General features: G+C 31.6%; 7 protein-coding genes across 7 annotated transcripts; 3 read left to right on the forward strand and 4 right to left on the reverse strand.

Moving 5' to 3' along the window:
* Positions 1-1,699: 1,699 nt before the first annotated feature.
* On the reverse strand, positions 1,700-2,518 carry EIN_274470 (hypothetical protein; the record flags this gene model as incomplete). The annotated part of the gene is made up of 1 exon (XM_004254593.1): positions 1,700-2,518. One exon carries the CDS (start codon positions 2,516-2,518, stop codon positions 1,700-1,702), a length of 819 nt encoding a protein of 272 aa, XP_004254641.1.
* Positions 2,519-5,689: 3,171 nt separating this feature from the next.
* Positions 5,690-6,805, forward strand: EIN_274480 (hypothetical protein; the record flags this gene model as incomplete). The annotated part of the gene is made up of 1 exon (XM_004254594.1): positions 5,690-6,805. The coding sequence occupies one exon, from the start codon at positions 5,690-5,692 to the stop codon at positions 6,803-6,805; it is 1,116 nt and encodes a 371-aa protein (XP_004254642.1).
* A 671-nt stretch (positions 6,806-7,476) lies between these two features.
* Positions 7,477-8,334, reverse strand: EIN_274490 (hypothetical protein; the record flags this gene model as incomplete). The annotated part of the gene is made up of 1 exon (XM_004254595.1): positions 7,477-8,334. One exon carries the CDS (start codon positions 8,332-8,334, stop codon positions 7,477-7,479), a length of 858 nt encoding a protein of 285 aa, XP_004254643.1.
* A 1,787-nt stretch (positions 8,335-10,121) lies between these two features.
* Positions 10,122-11,396, forward strand: EIN_274500 (hypothetical protein; the record flags this gene model as incomplete). The annotated part of the gene is made up of 1 exon (XM_004254596.1): positions 10,122-11,396. The coding sequence occupies one exon, from the start codon at positions 10,122-10,124 to the stop codon at positions 11,394-11,396; it is 1,275 nt and encodes a 424-aa protein (XP_004254644.1).
* Positions 11,397-12,135: 739 nt separating this feature from the next.
* EIN_274510 (pyruvate-flavodoxin oxidoreductase, putative) lies at positions 12,136-15,692 on the forward strand (the record flags this gene model as incomplete). The annotated part of the gene is made up of 2 exons (XM_004254597.1): positions 12,136-13,298; positions 13,529-15,692. 2 exons carry the CDS (start codon positions 12,136-12,138, stop codon positions 15,690-15,692), a joined length of 3,327 nt encoding a protein of 1,108 aa, XP_004254645.1.
* A 36-nt stretch (positions 15,693-15,728) lies between these two features.
* Positions 15,729-17,176, reverse strand: EIN_274520 (hypothetical protein; the record flags this gene model as incomplete). The annotated part of the gene is made up of 2 exons (XM_004254598.1): positions 15,729-16,537; positions 16,597-17,176. 2 exons carry the CDS (start codon positions 17,174-17,176, stop codon positions 15,729-15,731), a joined length of 1,389 nt encoding a protein of 462 aa, XP_004254646.1.
* Positions 17,177-17,411: 235 nt separating this feature from the next.
* EIN_274530 (hypothetical protein) lies at positions 17,412-18,638 on the reverse strand (the record flags this gene model as incomplete). Its single annotated transcript, XM_004254599.1, has 1 exon — positions 17,412-18,638. The coding sequence occupies one exon, from the start codon at positions 18,636-18,638 to the stop codon at positions 17,412-17,414; it is 1,227 nt and encodes a 408-aa protein (XP_004254647.1).
* Between the last annotated feature and the right edge of the window lie 522 nt (positions 18,639-19,160).

Genomic DNA, 19,160 nt, shown 5'->3' on the forward strand with positions numbered 1-19,160 from the left:
AGTTCATTTATGTGTAATACTACATTTTAAATCATTTAAAATAATTTTAATTAATTTTATTACTATTAAATATTGTTCGAACTTAATATAGTTTATAATAATATATTATTTTTGGTAGTTTCAATATTAATAATATAAGAATTTTTAGTAATCATAAGAATATAACAAAATATAGTATAATTATCAAGCTTATAAAACTAAAATTTAATTATTTATTTTAGCAAAAGTAATAATAAAGTTAATGATTGTTATTATCAATATTATAATTATTGGTTTTATATTATTTAACAAATAACAGTAAATAACATACATAACAACATATTGGATGTATTGTGGGTGTATTTAATAGACATTTTAAAGGCAACATAATGTAGTTTTGAATATCATTTATTTCAATTTTAAGTCTTCAAACACTATATCGACTGGTGCAATTATCAATTAAAAAATGTAATTCTTGATCTCTTGATGGTTGTGAAAGAATCAACACCTTTTAACGACCAGTATATTGAAATATCTGTAGATGTGGAAATCAGTGTTTGATTTTACATGTTCAATACGTCTCATGGTGTTTGTGTGTCTGTTTTGTACATTTTATAAAATCTATGATATAATTATAAATCACTTTGTTTTAGAGTTTTCAACATCTAAGTGTGGTATTAACTGTATTTACTTTTGTTGTTAAATACTTGATAACACCGAGCGTATCAATGTTTGTTATAGTGCTTATTTCTTATGTTATTTTTGATATATGTTTAAATGTAAAAAGTTAATGGTAATTACATTGTTGATGATTTAGAAGACACCTACGTTGTTTCTCTTTTTGAGTCAACATATCAAACTGAATTATGGTTGAGCTTATTAATTAATATAACATTGTTATCGACTTGAGTCAATAATTTATTCATTCAAAATACAGTTAAACCTCACAAAAGCGGAATTTCTGAAGAGTGGGCATTTTATAGACTAAAACTAAGTAGAGTTCTCTCTCTAACAGGTTATAGGGTTTGATTGGCTAAAAATGACCGATTTTGTTCGAACATAAATTAATGCTTGTTTCGGTTTTGAACAGAATGTCCAAAAAATTAAAATAAATTCCAAGTTAAGTGTTTAGATTAATAATCCCGTTTTTATCAATATTTTTAATAGTAATCCAAAAAAACAAAAGATAATTTGGGGTAAAAACTTTTACAAAAACCAGTTTTTTAACACAGTCCGTTTTGAATTATCTGGTCTTTTTTTAATTTTAAACATGTTTAAATTTGCTGTTTTTAAAATTACTCGACTTTTTTTCAACATTTCAGTCTTAAACCATTAAATGAGTTTTATTTATCATTGTTTTTTAACCCTGTTTTTTTGTTCAGTAATTAATACTTTTTTAATAAGAAGAAAATAAATGATAATGGTATTTTTTTGGCTGATTTGCCACGAAGTTATTTTTTTCTTGTTTATTTGTTAGTTTTTTACACAGTTATCAATCTGTGGACTTTTGCATATTCTATTAATATAATTTTTATCGTGTTTAATTACTAATATAAATTTTCCAATAAAACTCGATAGAATAAAATAATTGAGTAAATAATTGTAAAAAATACAACGACAATATCATTTGTATGTTGCTAATGGTTTGTAAATAAAGTTATATTAGTTAAAAAATTTATCCAATTATAAATCACTATTCAGTTTTTGTATCAATCCTCCCTTATTTGGGCATATTCCGGTCTCTTCCAAAGTGTCTCGAAACGCAGTTGACGTCGATTATCGGCCTTCCAATCCACATACAAAACACCTGGGAGAGCCAATCTTCTGTATCATGATAATTAGTGAACTTCAATATTCTTGAAAAGAGTTTTGCTTCATCGCTGCTTCTAAAGGCCCCAAAAGCCCCCCAGACCTCTTCTTGAGTTAAGTTCAGTTGTGATACATTTCTATTGGCTTGGCCATTTGTTAGTGATATCTTCGAGAAGCATCTTGGGATAGCTGTCTTGTTGATCTCAGGTCTCTTCATCAACTCGCTCACAGTTGAGAATGTATTTGGGGCATATGTTTGGTCGTCTTCTGCGTAGATGTAAACATCAGTTGGGTTGTTATTAAAGGCGTTGAGAAGGGCCGAATAAAAGTAAAAATTGATTGTGAGGTGTTTCTTCAATAAGTACTGATCCCAAACTTGTACACGTGCAAAGTGTGTTGAATAGTAGTCATTAAACCACTTCCCAAATAAAACTTTTTCCTCTAAAGGTGGTTCAGGCCAATAAGGAATAATGTTTATGTTTGGAAAACGGACTTGAAGTGTTCGGATTACTCGGTCATAGTCGGGAAAATCACAGTCTTGTAAACACCCCTTTACCATGTATATACTTTTAATTTCAACATCAGAAGGTAGGTTTTCAAGTGCAACATAGAAATCCCGCATCGAGCGCAAAAGCGCCTTTTTCATTTTGGACTTCTTTGGTCCCGCCAAAAGGATGTACGTGACCGAGTATGACTGTGCGGCAACGATAAGGAGTAGTAACAGAATCATTAAATAAAATTTTTGAAACTATAAATCTACTTGTTAATTTATTACTTTAATAATTATGGAATAAAAATAACGTGTTCGTCAGGTTTAATTTTTTTGGTTTTTGTATAATTGATGTTTGGAAGACAAACTTAGCTTTTTTTGAAATTTGTTTCCTAAAAATTCTATAATTATTACTATACAGTTGTTATATTTATAATTTTTTTGTTTTTTAATCTTTTCTCCCTGTTTTTGTGTAAATAATTAAATTAGAAAAAAATATTTAACCTTATATATTAATATTTGTAATTTTTTTTATATGAATAAAACCATTATAATAATTACTTTATATCTGACCAAAACATGAAATTGAAATGATAATAAATTATTATAATAGTTTAGTAAAATTAAAAATAATCTATATATGTGCTGTAACAAGGTTCGTTACCCAAAAAGTAATGCAATTAATTATTATAAAAAAAAATAATAAAACCGTAAAACTTTAATAATCTTATTATTTAAGTTAAATCATAAGCAAAGTTATAATATTGGTAAAACTATACAATTGTTCTTAGTTATTTAAAGCAAATTTTCAACTTATTTATGAAATGTACATTTAACTTGTATTTGTTTTTGCTAAAATGAATGTATTTTTTATTTGTTTATTATACAATTTTTTAATAAAGCAATAAAAAACTAAAGAAATATAATTCAATTTAAAATAATATAATATTTTAATTAAAATGCTATATTTAAAACTAGAGGTTAAAAGAATACAGAGTTTTGCCATTTATATTGATACTACAGTTGGGTCATAAACCTTAGCCTAGGAAATTAACCTTAACTCAAATAAAAACTAATTATTTTCTATTGTTATATTAAAATAATAAACTATACCTAAATATAAGTCAATTTTTTAAAATATTTGTTTTTTTAGTAAAAACCCATGTTTTTAAAAAAAAATATAGGAATTTCTTTGGGCTAAAGTACATTTCCTGGGCTAAGGTTCATTTTCCCTACTGTAGACATCAATTTAAAATTAATTTTGAATCTACTTAAAAATTCGATTTTTTAATAAATAAAGTTTGAATGTACAGATACAGGAAAAACCAGGGACCAGACTAAATTAAGCTGTTTTATTTTTGGTATATAGTTTCCTTGTTATGGAAAAATCCCCAAATAATCAGGTTTTTGGAGGATATGTTGGTTTATTTTCAAAAACCAGGGACCAAGTATTAATAGACACACTATTTTTCAAATAAAATAGAAAAAACTATAAAATATGAAACTCTTAATTAATCATTTGAAGCTGCCTTTATTGTTAATGCCCAGCCGAGCCAAAGTAAAGTTTGTTCTTTATATTGATTTATCTTCCGTTGTTTAATACGTTTAATGATCATCCATCATTTACTGAATGTCTAACATTCCAATAATTTATTTATTCTTTACTTTATTTTCATTTATTACGTGAGTCACTTTTAATACTGAACGAAAAGTGACTTATTGAAACAACCAAGTGAATAAAAAAAATGAATGAACGATTTAATTGAATGGTTGTGTTGAAGTTAAACAAGGTTGAACAAAAGAATAATATTTTATAATTAAACAAAAATTAATAATAATAAACTTACTATTATAGCTCACATTAAGCTGTTGTTCATTCAGACTTTATACAACACATTCATTTTTTTTTCATCCCGAATAATAACCGTTATTAAGACCAAATAACAAGAAAATTACATTTTTATTTATATATTTGCCCGTTTTATTGTATAAAATCCGCTTAATATTCAATAGCTAAAATTAGTCTGGTCCCTGGTTTTTCCTGTGGTCCCTGTTAATTCCGCTATCTGTAATGACATTACATTTGGAATTTATTTGTCATTTAGCACATTTCAAATTATTGTTACATTTTTCGCTTACAATTTCATTGTTTAAAAATTATTTTCACACTTTTTTAAAATTAAACAAATTAAAGATGTTTTTTTTACTGTGTTAAAAAATAAAATATTGTTATTGATACTGTTTTTTTGTTATAAAAAATAATTAAAGTGCGAAGGTTGACATAAAACTCCAACTTTCACATTAAATTTAACATGAAACTCAACCTTTATGATAGACGTTATTGTTGAAGATATTTTTTTTCATTTTGGCAAAAAAAAAGATTGTCATTTTGTATTATTATAATTAATACAATTTATCAAAATATATAATACACAACTAAAAATTATTATTAAGTTGTAAAAAATGTTTAACTTGTTATAATTTAATAACTCGACTTTACAATAAATAGGATCTCGTTGTGGTTATGCACCCAACTAAATCGAAACAGTTTAAATATTTGGATAAACATGAATTAAAATATAAAACAATGTTTCAACAATTATATATGAATATTGATTAAATTAATATTCATAGTTGTATATATCACTTGATAATTAATTAATTTTTGTTGATAATTTAATGGTACTTATACAATTGTTTTTAGAAATACAAATAATTAACTCCATAAAAAAACTCTGAGCTGAACTGTTTAAGGCATACTAGCCCCTTTTAATTCCATTTATTTAGCAGTAATATAAATAAATACATTCAAAGATTTGTGTTATTATAACAAAAAAATTACTTCAATTGTTAAAAATTTGTTTATTAAATCAATCCAATTTATTATAAAATTAAAACTATACTATTATAATTATTATATTTTTTCAAAATTAAAATTAACTTACCCAAATTTAATCGTTTCAAAAAAGTTAAAATGTTTTAATTTTAAAACGAAGATACAGTTCCTCAAACTAGCCTTATGGGAAAAGCTTGCCTTCTGGGATTGTTTTTCAAAATATAGTTAATTTAATCATATAAATATTCCAATTAATAGTTAAGTATCAGAAACTATATTTTGAAAAAAAGTTTTGATTGGTGTGGAACAAATTTGAAATTTTATAATAAAATAAATAATTCATTTATAGTTAATATATAATAGAAATACTTGAAAAAAATCCCAGAAGGTAAGCTTTATTCATAAGGCTAGTTTGAGGTGCTGTTATATAATAACTACGCAATCTTCACAGTAAAACTCTTTTCTTATTATATTATAATTATAATATAATTATATAAATAAGATTAGTAAAATTATAATAACAATTGTTGTTTTTGGTTAAAAATGAGAACACCACAAAAGAACTCGAAACCCACATGGCCCCATTCAATGTACTTCACATAGTTTTTATTATTCTTTCCACTTTAGTTTTTTCCTTATTACTTCTCTTCTATTCAACCTTAGGATATGGCATAGCAACATTAACATATCCTCGGTATTTCACTCCACGCCATTCGAATTACTCATACCCTGTTCCAACGTACCATGACTCTCTGATTGATGTTCGTCGCTTTAATTACAAAGGAAAGTGTGGTGATGTCTTCAAATACAAACCAAACAATAAAAAAGACTTGTGGCTCACAGCTGTTGGGATACGAGACGTCGAGTATTGGGACAAAATTCGAGACAACACTAAATTTGCTTTTGGTCTCTCGAACTCGTCGATCCCCAACGCCGATCGCGTTGTGTTATATCTTGACGGCCTTGACATCCCCGAGTTTTTCGATATCGCCGAATCTTATCGCGTTCGTGTTGTTCGCGAGAGAGTTGAGAAACAGTCCACTAAAAAAGGGCAAGATGTCGTTCGTCGCTTTTTCGCGTACTTCAATTTTTTGTCGAAGAATGTTGGGAAGTACGAAAGAATACTTATCAGCGACCAGCGAGACGTTTTTATCTTCGGCGACTTCTTCGCGACGTTCTCGGGCGACGAACTTGTCTTTTTAGCGGAGTGTGATGACGGTGGGATTAATTGTGTGACCTTTGGGGTTGAATGTGTATACAACGCGATGAGGGATGGATTTGGAACAGAGGAAGCAGACAATTATGTGAAGAATGGGTCTATTTTGATGAACGCGGGGACGATGTTTGGAGGCGCCGAACAGATCTTTTTGTATGTGAAAAAGATGGTTGAAACATTAGACGTTGAAAAGTGGGAGAAGTGGGGGTATGACCAAGCCGTGCATAATCATCTCTTTTACGCGTTTTATAATAACTCGAACGTTAATAATAAGAATGAAAATAATATGAGCGTTGATATGTGCACACAACGGGCTTGCTTTAGAGAGAGAAATACTGCAGTCTATAGTAATTACTGGAAAATGTTGTACACAAGAGGAAGCGGATGTTCACCCGTCCTTCGTCATAAAATATTGGCGGAAGGATTTTCTATAGACCACGATAGGTATTATAAGAAGGAGGAGCCGATTAAATAAGAGTGTTAATTGTAATGTGTGACTGATTGTTATGTTTAATTTGTGTTTTATACAATTTTTGAGTTAAAATACAATAACATTAGTAAAGAAGTGTGAACTGATTATACGAAACTGGTTTATATGGAATTTATGTTATAAATAGATCTATTCATGGTATTTATTTTAAATGGATTTTATTTTCTTTACTGAGTTAACTTATTGAAAGTAGGTTCTATAATTCCAGTTTTTCTTTTTGTTATTAACCAGATTCTAAATCTCTTCCAATAACACAATACCACACTATTTTCATCATATATTGTGGTTTATAATATATTCTTTTTGTACTTCTTTTTTTTAAGGTGAAGAGGAAAAATAACAGCTTATTTGAAAGAAAGAAGTACAAAAAGAATAAACCACTTCGTTTAATATATCACTTATTTCAAATGTAAGTTATAAATGTATTTATTTTAAAATATAACTCCAGTCAGTCTCAAATGTTATCTGGTACCTTTTTGACCAATAAAATTGAATATTTCGGGAAGCTGTCCCAATTGTTTCACGTTTTATTTAATGTCTGATGTTTAAACAAAAATAAAGCTATTTATTGTTCACTAGATAACAATAAAAGACTGACTCGAACGATATTGATTTCAAATTAAAAAAATAAGATAGAAATACATCTACTCAATTAATTACATCCAAAACTTCGGGTCTTTTACCGTAGTGAATCTTTCCCACCCGACATGCTTAGCCGTTTGGAACATTGGTGTGGACATATTCAAGAAGTCGTCCATATAACAGTTATAAGCGTCAACACAAACACCCCAATTCATGTATTTCCAGAATTTGTTGATCTTCTTAAACTCTCGTTTTCCAAGCAAAATGCCGAAGAACCCCGCAACACAAAATCCGAGTTGTTTGTTATGGACTTTGATATCATTATACTTGTCTTGACATATCATAGTCCGTGTAGCCACTTGTTTGCCATCTTTGTATTGATCCAAAACGTTCTTAAGAGTGACAAAGAAGTCCTTTTTGATCAGAATGTCGTCTTCCAAAAAGAGGATGTAGTCTGCGTCTGTATATTGTTTGGCATACCTTGCTAGACTAAATGCATAATGATTAATTTTGGAGTCTTTGATGTACCACCAATAACAAGACTCCTCTCGTTCGTTCACCGTGTCCTTCCTAAAATCAACAACCCAACTCTCAAACTTCTCTTGAAATTTGACCATTCCTTTGTCTTCTAATTTGTTGACTGGAATCATTTTAAAAGAAACATTGTACACCTTGAAATCGTAATTGGAGAGTCTGTTGAGTTCTTTGTCAAACTCTGGAAACTGACAATTCTCACATCCTTTAGTAAAAAACAAATCAATCTTGATCCCAAGGTGATTGAAGTTATACGCATGCAAAAAGTAATCCATAGTCTCGTGGAGATAATTATGGCTTTTGGGTCCTACTGCCATTGTAAAGACAACGTGATGCTCTTTAGTAAACAAAGAGCTTACAGATAAAAGTAATAAAATAAGAAAAAGCATCGTGTGCATGCCTTAAATACGTTGAGTGTATCTACCAGTTTTTTTTCAAGTCTTCAATTGAACAGAAAAAAGAGAAGTAAGTCGAGAAAAGAAATAAGTTTACGAAAAACTATTACTTTTAATATTATTTTTAATATTTTGGATTGATACAATTTGGGTTATACAAGATGTCCATTTTTTGAAATTAATTCTGAACACGTTTTGAAAAAAAAACAGATTAAATTATATCGGGTATTCGTTTTTGGTCTTTATTGAAAAAAAGTAAAAAAATAGGAAATAAACAGAGGTCTCATTTCCGTTATAAATAAGAATATCTTGTCCACTCAAAGTTCATTTTTTTTATCATTTTTGTATATAAAAAACTTTATATTTTTGCTTTTTTCTTTCAAAATTATAATTAATAATTGTTTTATTATATTACTTTTTAATTGTTTTTTTGAACACTGTATTATAACAAATAACCGTGTATTTGATTAATTTTTAATAACATAAATTAATATGAAATTAATAATTAAACTATTATAAAAACAACACAGACAAGTTCTTTGGTATAAATAATGTTATAACTATTTCATTTATTATTATAACTAAATTTATATTACTCTATTATCTAACAATAAATTAAACTATATATAATATTAATATAATCTGATTTATTTTATAATATATTAATAATATATATTTAATATTTGTTATAAAATATATTATCTTCATGAAAATAATTGATTTTTTTTTACTTATATTTTTATCTTAGTTGAATGAGCATCAATATGAAGAGAAAAAGATCAGAAATGTTTTATATATTTATCCTAATAATTCAGCTTAAATTGACATATGTTTTATCACCGACCAAAAACAGCTGGAAAAGAGATTAGAGTTACATTTAACGGAAAAAGTGGGATGCTAATCTAAATATTAATTAATTTGATATTATTAATAATAAATTTATTTTGGTTTTTTCATTTTATTAATTTTTTGATTAATAATTTATATTAAAATTAATAGTAATTTTATTATTTTTCAATTGATATTAACCAATAGTTACGAGCATCCTCCTTTCTCTTGCATCCCCATATTTCCTCCTACTGTTATAATTATTAAGAAACTGTATCAAAAACAGTAAATGATAAAATCGTTAAATTAAACTGTACTAAATAAAAAATAAAATGAACACTGTGTAATAATTGAGCTTCAATGTTTTTATTCTTTATACAAATATCGAACAACATTTAAACTCAGAATACTTACTTATCTTGAGTTTAAATTACAATTATTTCTAATAACATTAAAATTACTTTTAGTTATAACAAATGTAATTGTTTCTATCGATAATGATTTAAAGTTAAAATGACTTGTTTATCTATCCATACATACTATATTCAATTTTTAAAATCAAGACTTTTATAAGTGATAACGATGAATTCGTTTTTATAATGACTATAATTTATCTACTTTGAAAATTGAAAAAGAACATAACGACACGAAGTCATTATGTATAGTGTTGGAAATGGTCACTCAGAAATAAAAACATATGAATCACGGCTCTATCAGTTGGATTTTTCATCATTGTGACGTTAATCAGTTTCCCAACTGTCCTTTTATACTGAAAAAAAGGGTTTCTACTATTACAAAGTATAGCTACATTATTATAACAGTTAAATCCAATGAAAACATTTTGCACTTTTCAAAAACAAATTCAATTTTCAGTTCATTCGTCGAATTCATTAACAGTTTTTTTGGAATTAAAATAAGTCGAATAAAATATCACCAGAACATGATAATCAATTCACTTCAAAATGAGCGACCACCCCGAGTTTGCAAAGTTCAAGAAGATCCAACTTCTCACCATTAAAAATGCCCAGAAGGAAGGATATTTAGTCAAAAAGGGTGCAGATTTTCACACATGGAAGAAACGTTGGTTTGTGATGAAAGACCACTACATTTACTACTTCACCAAAAATAGTCCAAACGCAGTACCAAAAGGTATTATTGAGATCAACGAAAAATCGACAGTTCAATTACTTGAAGACTCCCGCAAACCAACCATTTTAATAAACTCTGTGCACCGCACACAAGAAATCAACTCAGAAACCCTCGAAGATGCTAAAAACTGGACTGAAGCGATCAAACAACAAATCGAGAATTTTAAGATCAACCCCCAGACAGACGAAATATATTCCTTCGTTGATAAGACAAACATACCCGAGCAAAAACAGACATACTGCCCTCCTCTGGACAAAGTTGAAATTCCCGTCATGCAGTGGCAAGAAGTCCAAACACGTTTGACCGAAGAGAAAAATTGCGATAGTAATAAATTCAGAGAATTACTTGTCTCTATCGGAAAGAGCACTTGCGAACGATACTTTTATTCGATATGTGAGATTATAATGGGTACGTGGAAAGACACGGAAATCGGTGACTTTTGGTGGGACAACTTTTGTGAAGGTGACTTAAAAGACATCGAAATGTTTGCTGGAGGAATTCAAGGGGATAGTTCGATCTGTGGGATGGAACCTACCGATAACCGGAGCACTGACAAAAATGTTATACAAGTGCATAGTAAGACTATAACAAGTGGGCAAAGTGAAAAACCGAGTCAACCAAATATACAAACCTCACAAAGCACAGAAAGACTGCAGACTCAAAGTGTCATCCAAATTGGACAAAAACCACAAAATGAACAAACAGAAAAACAAAAGAGAATTACACAGAAGCCAAGTGAGAGTCTGGGGACTGTCATATTCGTCTTGGGAAGAACAGAAAATGGCGCTCAACGACTCGCAAATATCTACAACTACTTGATCAACAAATATTGTTACTCATGTTTCGAGGTAAGAAAGTGTATCATGCAAGCTATTTCAGACTGGGGAATAAAGACTAATGAAGTCTTTTTCACCGTGCTCGTTGTCGACTTGATCAAAAATTGGAAGGCAGAAGATGTCATCGCAATGATTAAAGAAATCATCATGTACACAGACAGATATGAAACTTACCAGTGGGAACAATACCCTGATCATGTCAACAACTTCTTTTCTTTGTTTGTTCTTTTTACTTTATTTAATTATATTTAATTATATTTTACTATATAATAATATATTTAACTTAAATATTATAGTAATACATTGTTTTATGTTTATTAGTCGAAATGGTCAATTGAAGTGTTTTGGAATTTGCTTTCTTTTGTTTCCTCACTAATAGACTCATCAAAGATTGGACCACATCTAAAAAACAATTTTTGCTTTCTCGTACAAGTGAATTGGGATGGCCAGCTGGATCACTTGGAAAGATGGCACATCTTTTTAGTGAACAATCCTCCACAGAATAATACATTTTTGTTTATATTTTTTTTAAATTCATTTTGTTAACTCAGTAACTGTGACTTTCATTGAAATTTAAAATGTAGCCACTTTTATGTAAATTGAACAAAAAATGATTATTTGTATTAATAATAATTAATTAATAAATTAATAAATGATAAATGATAATTAATAATTATAGTATCAACAAAACACTATTTAAACACAATAAAAAAAATATCTCCTTTGTTTTTAACATTGAAAATCTTTTTATAAGCAGCTCTGCGAGATATTTCATAATAACTTAATTCGAGATGTTGCTTTTTTATTATTTCAAGTACGAAATAAAGAAAGCTATTGTTATGAAATAAAAAGCTAACTACTTTTCATAATACTTTGAAATGTTGTTTTTTGTCAAGAATAATTTGTAAACGTTTGTTTTTAAAACATTATTTTGGAACAATTACCAAATGAAGACATAAATGAAGACGCTTTGTATCTTTAAATAACAAAAATGTCATTGATTGATGGATGCCACGCAGTGGCACAAGTTGCTTATTACATGAGTGACACACAATTTATATTCCCAATTTCACCTGCAACATCCATTGGCGAAACGTGTGAAGAAATGTCAGCTTCTCATGTTAAGAATATGTACGGAAACGTTACATCGGTTATTGAAATGGAAAGTGAACTTGGCTCAATTGCTTCTGTACATGGTTCTGCACTTACTGGTGCAATTCCATCCACCTTTACTTCATCACAAGGATTGTTACTAATGCCACCAAATATGTTCAAAATTGCTGGGGAGTTACTTCCAGCTGTTATTCATGTTGCATCGCGAAACATTGGAGCTTCTGGGATGACTGTGTTTTGTGACAATACTGATGTGCTGTCATGCAGATCAACTGGTTTCTGTTACTTAACGTCGAACACCCCACAAGAGAGCTACGACTTTGCCGTCATATGCTATATGGCCACAATCGAAGCATCACTCCCCTTCCTCCACTTCTTTGATGGGTTCAAAACTGGCTACGCACTCCAAAAAGTGAGCACGTTGGAACCCAACGATCTTTTCGGTCTGATCAATAAAAAGCAGCTGGAGAAGCACAGACAAAGGAGACTGTCTCCACACAACCCAACAACACAAACTCTCATACAATGCAACGACACGACTTTCCAAGCAATGGAACGTACGAACGAGTACTATAACAGAGTACCCGAGATTGTCCAAAATTGTTTCAATAAATTCGAAGAGAAGACTGGAAGGAAATACAACGTTTTTGATTTGTTCGGCGACACTGATGCTGAGGTCTGTATCATCGCATTTGGTAGTGTCTGTGGAACAATCAGAAATTTGCTTTTGGAAGAGAACAAAAAACTTGTTGGGGAAAAGGTGTGCCTCATCGAAGTGAGGCTGATTCTGCCTTTCTCTGTCGAGAAGCTTATTGAGAAGATTCCAAAAACTACAAAGAAGATCGTTGTGCTTGACAAGACCAAAGAACCTGGAGCAAACGGGGAGCCTTTATATCAAGCAGTGTGTTCTGCATTGAACGAGGCCGATATGAGAATCAAAGTTCATGAATGCAGATATGGTCTTGGAGGCAAGGAAATGACCCCTTCCATGATTCTATCGATAATAAAGAATATTGCTGAGAACAACAAGCTGAAAACGATGTTTGTTCTATTTTTTTGCCTTATATTCTTCCCCATTCTGAAATGGCGAATCTTGTTCTGTTAATCACTCATTCTATAAATACATCATCTATATACTACATTTAATAATTTACAAACTATACTTAATATATTAAATTGTAATTAAATAAATAATATAGTAATTTGAACCATATGTTTTGCCACAAAAGAAATAAACAACTGATTATAATAAAACAGCTATTTATTTATAGTTTCACAATTGGTATAGATGATGACGTCACACACCTCTCACTTTCATATGACTCAAACTTCACGATGAAAGGCGCTGATTTTGAGGTGATTATATATGGTGTTTCTGGTGTTCCAATATCAAAAACGATTTTGAGTTCCACAACGAAAGAAGAATACGTTCAGGGATTTAAAATGATAGATATGGCTAAAGAAGCTGGAATGGTAAGAAACGATCTCAGGATTTCTAAAAGAGAAATTCTCTCACAATTTGAGATTGAAGAGGCGGATGTTGTCTTTGTATTGGAGAGAACTCAATATTTCGTTCCTGTTTTGAAAGACATAAAGAAAAACGGGATTCTTGTCATTTCAGAAGATTGCGAGTCGTTCCAACAACTCAGCCTTGAGACGCTTGAAACGGTGTTGAGGAAAAACGTCAGAGTCTTTTTCAAGAAAATGACAACTGAAGATTGCGTCAAAGAGGTACTAAAAATGAGAACTGGAAATCACTCATTTGATGAAGCAGATTACAAAGGTGGAATGTACAAACAGAAGATAGAGAAAATTATAGAAGAAAAGAGAGCACACAAGAAGGTTGTTAATGACAAGTACTACACCGATATAGTGCTGAAGATAGAAAATGGACATGGAAACGAGTTGAAAGTGTCTGACATGGTGCCTGGGTTCTATTGCCCAACTGGACAGTCACAGTTCAACAAAAGAAGAGTCAACAAAAGAATACCACATTGGGATATTAACATGTGCCAACAATGCTCAACGTGCTCTATCGTGTGCCCGTCATCATCCTCACGAATATTTGCGCTTGACGTCGACCACCCAGTACCCGACGAGTTCAAGATGAAAAATTCGACAAAGGGAAATTACAAGTACCGCGTGCAAGTATCACCGGAGGACTGTATGGGATGCAACAGCTGTGCGAGTTCATGCAAATCGAAGGCAATAACTATGCTTGAGGACGACGATAATTACGAAGAACAAGTGAGAAATTGGAAGTTCGCAATGACGATCCCGGACTTCGAAAAGAAGTCGACAATTGAGGAGTTGGCAATGAATAAACCATTACTTGAATTTGCGAACGTATGTACTGGTTGTGGAGAGATGGCTTCGGTGAAGATGGCAACGCAGTTGTTTGGAAAGAGAATGGTTTGTGCTATGACGTCTGGGTGTTCAAGTGTGTCTTCTGGGGTAATTGGTATGACTGCTTTCACAAAAGACGCAAATGGACGAGGACCAACATACGGCAACTCACTTTTGGAAGACAACATGGAGTATGCCTTTGGGATGGCAGTTTCATTGCACCAGAACAGAGAAATACTAGTTAAACATGTTAATACAATTGTAAACAACAAAACACTGAGAAGCAACATTGGAAAGGAGTTTGCGAAGTTGTTGGAAGAGTGGCTTGTTGTAAAAGAAGACGGAGATAAAGCCGAGGAACTTTGCGCAAAAATTGAACCACTTTTGAAAGAAATCAAAAGCGAAGAAGATATTGTTGAGGTGCAAAAGTATGCTGAATACTTCCACAAGATTGAGGCGTGGAGCGTTATTGGCGATGGCGCAGCATTTGACATTGGTACTGCTGGGGTTGACCATGTTGCTTCATTGCACGTTGGTTTAAAGACAATTATTAACAACACCCAAGTATTTTCAAACACTGGCGGGCACCACTCAAAGGCAACACCAGAAGGTGCAATTTCCAAATTCGCTTCAAAGGGAACTGATGCTGTTCAAAAAGACTTGGCATCAATTCTGATTAACTACGGCACGTGTTACGTTGCTCAGTGTTGTGTTCAGGCAAACCCCGAGCAAGCAATGAAAGCTTTGATCGAGGCCGAAAGGTTTAACGGACCGGCGTTTGTCATATTTTATTGTGTCTGTGTCGACCACAAATTCGACCTCCATAACGCAATTGAGGAATCGAGACTTCTGGTCCAAAATGGGTACTGGAACTTGTTCAGATACGACCCGTCAAAGAAAGGAGTTGGTGTGAACCCACTCACACTGGACAGCGAGTGTAGGATCGTTGACTTTTCGCCAGTCATCATGAATGAAGACCGATTTTCGTTGCTTAGAAATGATGACGACAAAACAAAGCAACTTGTGAAGGGTATCCAAAACAAAATGCAAGAAAAACTCGACGAGTTGGTGAAACAAACAAAGAACTAATTAAAATCAAATTGTCATTGGTTTAAACAATTCGAATCAACATTTACCAAACACAACCCAACCATCATCCCGCTGTTCTTTGTTCGCAAACAATACAAACGAATTTACTGGACTTGGCACACGAAGTGCTACAAAAATATCGTCTTTCATGTATTGTTCCACATTTTGTAACCCACCAAAAGTGTAGCCCCACTCTTTCGTTACTCCTGGTAATATACCAGATATAACAACACTACTTGGCTCTTCTTTGATAATAGTCACATTACCATTTGACTCTTTCTGGATTATTCCAAAATTAACTTTCCAGTCGTAGTAAAACGGTGCAACACCATCGTTTGACACATTCACGTTGATTTGAATTGAGTCTGTTATATATTCCACTCGACTCGTTTGTAAGAACAAATTGTACCCCATCTTCCTCTCTGCTCTCTTTCTTCTCTTATTAAAGTTCTCATCAGTTTGTTTTTTGCTAAAGTAGTCGGCAGATAACATGAATGATGGGTGAAACAGTTCAACATTTTCTAAGTACTTTTCAAGTTTCGAATCAGTCGAAAACATCTCACTTTGTCCAGCTGGATAGTCCTCTCCTCCGAAACTCTCTGTTTTCCATCTGTCTGTCATGTTATGTGTTATCATCAAAGACATCATATAACTGTCGTCGTCTTGGTTATTAAACATGTCATGATACAGTCCTATCTTTCTTAATTCACTTCTCTCCTCTGCGATTCTAACTTCGCATTTCGTTCTTTTCAAATTGTTCAAATGCATGTCCATGATGCGATCTAATGTGGCAGATGTCGCTTTTTTAGTTGTGTCTTTGATATAATACTCGTGCCACTCGCCCCCTCTTTGTCATCATTCAAATGAATGAAATTGGTATTAAATGTATAAAAACACAACAAACAGTGCCCATATAGCCCTAATTGCCAAAACGCAATTCTCCCGTCCCCATCATAAACCTTTCCAATTTCAGTCATCAAATATGACAATTGCTCGAGGAGATAATTGTCGTTGTAATTGGGACTTTGAGCGGGGTCATATCCGTACGAGTACATCGTTATTTTGTCTTGGATGTATCGGGGGACAAACGACTTTTCGCTTGGAGCGTCCAACACAAGTCGAACGACAGCTTGTGTCTTCGAATTGTTGCACTTGACTAGTATCTGTTCTAAAGCAGACAAATCAACAGTGTTCTCTTTTGTAAGTAATTTGTCGACTTCGATGCGACTATATTGCAGTGAAAATGGTACATTTGGCACATTACTGTTGCCGTACCAATTGCAAAATCCTTTCAACGGATTACCAAGAGGTTCGTCGACTCTTTTGAAGTAATAAGTCCCACTTATACATTCGTGTGGAACTGATGAACTACTTTCATCGCCAACAGAAAGACCAACTGCGAGGCCTATTACCACTGCCGTGAAACTAATAAACACCACAAATGCAATTGTGGTTACAATGAATATCACAACTATTTTCTTCATCACTATGTTGACAAGAATTAGAGTATAAAAAGATCACCATAAATGCCAAAGTAATTATCCATATATAGGAAATATATAGTAAATTATATTAAATAAAATTATAATAAAATTATATTAAAAATTATATTAAAAATTATATTAAAAGTATAATAAAACCATTTTCAGTAGAATTACCATTCATTTGTCTGATATTCGACTCTAAGAATAACACAAACAACAATCAAAACATTCAATTTCATTTTTCATGTAAGAGATAAGGCAAAATTGTTTTCACAAAAGTTTTTCGACGTTCATCTTCGACACTTTTAAATTTCTCGCTTTGAATTTCCTTAGGGTTCAGTTTCCGTTTAAATTGTTGTGAGAAGGATTGATCGAACTCACTGAAATTCACTTCAAACAGGTTTTTGTCTTTGACTTGCAAAGGTTCACGACGGGAGATACAGACAATCAACACGTCATTTTGACTCATCTCCTGGACGGCGTTTTGAATTTTTTTTGTCGCCACCGTTTTCAGATTTGAACTTTTAAAAACGTCGTGGATTTTACAACAAAAGATCAGAGCGTTTGACTCGTGTTTTGAGTAAAAACAAATTCCGCACGTTTGTGGGTTAAATTTTGTCACGAAGTCAGGGACATCCAACGGACTTTTCTCATATGAAATTGACTTCTGTTCTTTTGTTTGAATATTCAAGAATTGTGATATGAAGACGTCAAACAAAATTCCGGTATTAATTGCATCGTTCAAAGCACAATGAAATTTAGGGTTTCGACTATGCCAATCACAACGAGTTCCATACTCAAGTTGTTTAAATATTAAATTGAGACTTTTCCTTGTGAAGTACATTTGGTGCTGCATGACGTCACAAATGACTTCACCAAGACAGAAGTGATTAATGAAAGTGAATTGTGGCATCGTGACCTTCGCCCACTCAAACATCGTCGTGAGACATTGGCAGTCCGAGGAGACTATTTCCTCTTTCGACACAAACACAACATTTGCGTCGACCGCTCCACAATACTTCGTGACACTTGCGAGGAGCTCTTTGATCACTTTGGAGTAGTCTTTCCGTAAGTTCGGAGTACTTTTGGTGATGCCATGAATCAGTTGGTTGTATGTGAAGGTCCACTTTTGAATAGGGGGGTGTAACATACAGTGGTACGTACCTACTAAATCTTCGCCTATCCTTTTAAACACAAACCCCGCTTCAACAGGATACGTCCCGATGTCTTGAAATTGTGTAAATTCAAAATCATAAAACACAAAGACCACACGAGGGTTGTGAAGTAACAAATCCTTGACATATCGTTTCGTCGTTTCTTCTTGTTTTTTGGTCTTTTCTCGTTGAATTTGTTTTTTTTCTCGGTTCATGACGTCTTCTGGTAATTTACTCGACTGTTCTTTGGTTTCGTTTTGGGGAATCCGTTTGCTCAATCGTTTGGTTGGAGCTTGAGCTCTTTTCATATAAGTTTCTTAGTTTTTCAAATACTTTTGTAAATGTAAAGATCTTACTCAAATTTCTATTTTTTCAAAGTCATTGAAAGTTGTTTTCTTTAAGATTGGTATTCTTTCACAAACCCATTTCTTTAATAATTAAATTTTATAATATTTAAACTATAATCATTGGTATTAGAAATATTAACTAGTATTATTAATAAAAAAACAATTTATTAATTTAAATTATATTATTAATATAATTTAATTAAGAAAATTAAAAAATTATATTAATACTAACAAACGTTAAATAAAATAGTACATTGAATTATTCACACTTGTACATAAGAAATTAGTAAAAAAAACTATACTGACTTTGACGTATTACGACAAACTTCAACACTTTGATTGTCATTCACATTTTTTCTCTTTTTGCAAAGACGTTTAAATAGAATATAAAAAGATACCACAAAATAAGACGCTTTTGAATAGAACCCTTACTAGTTTGTTAATTCAACAATAATAAAAAAGATAGAAACATGAATTATTGCC

The sequence above is a fragment of the Entamoeba invadens genome (assembly GCF_000330505.1).
Source record: "Entamoeba invadens IP1 unplaced genomic scaffold scaff_1105074725195, whole genome shotgun sequence".
Taxonomy (NCBI): Eukaryota; Evosea; order Mastigamoebida; family Endamoebidae; genus Entamoeba; species Entamoeba invadens.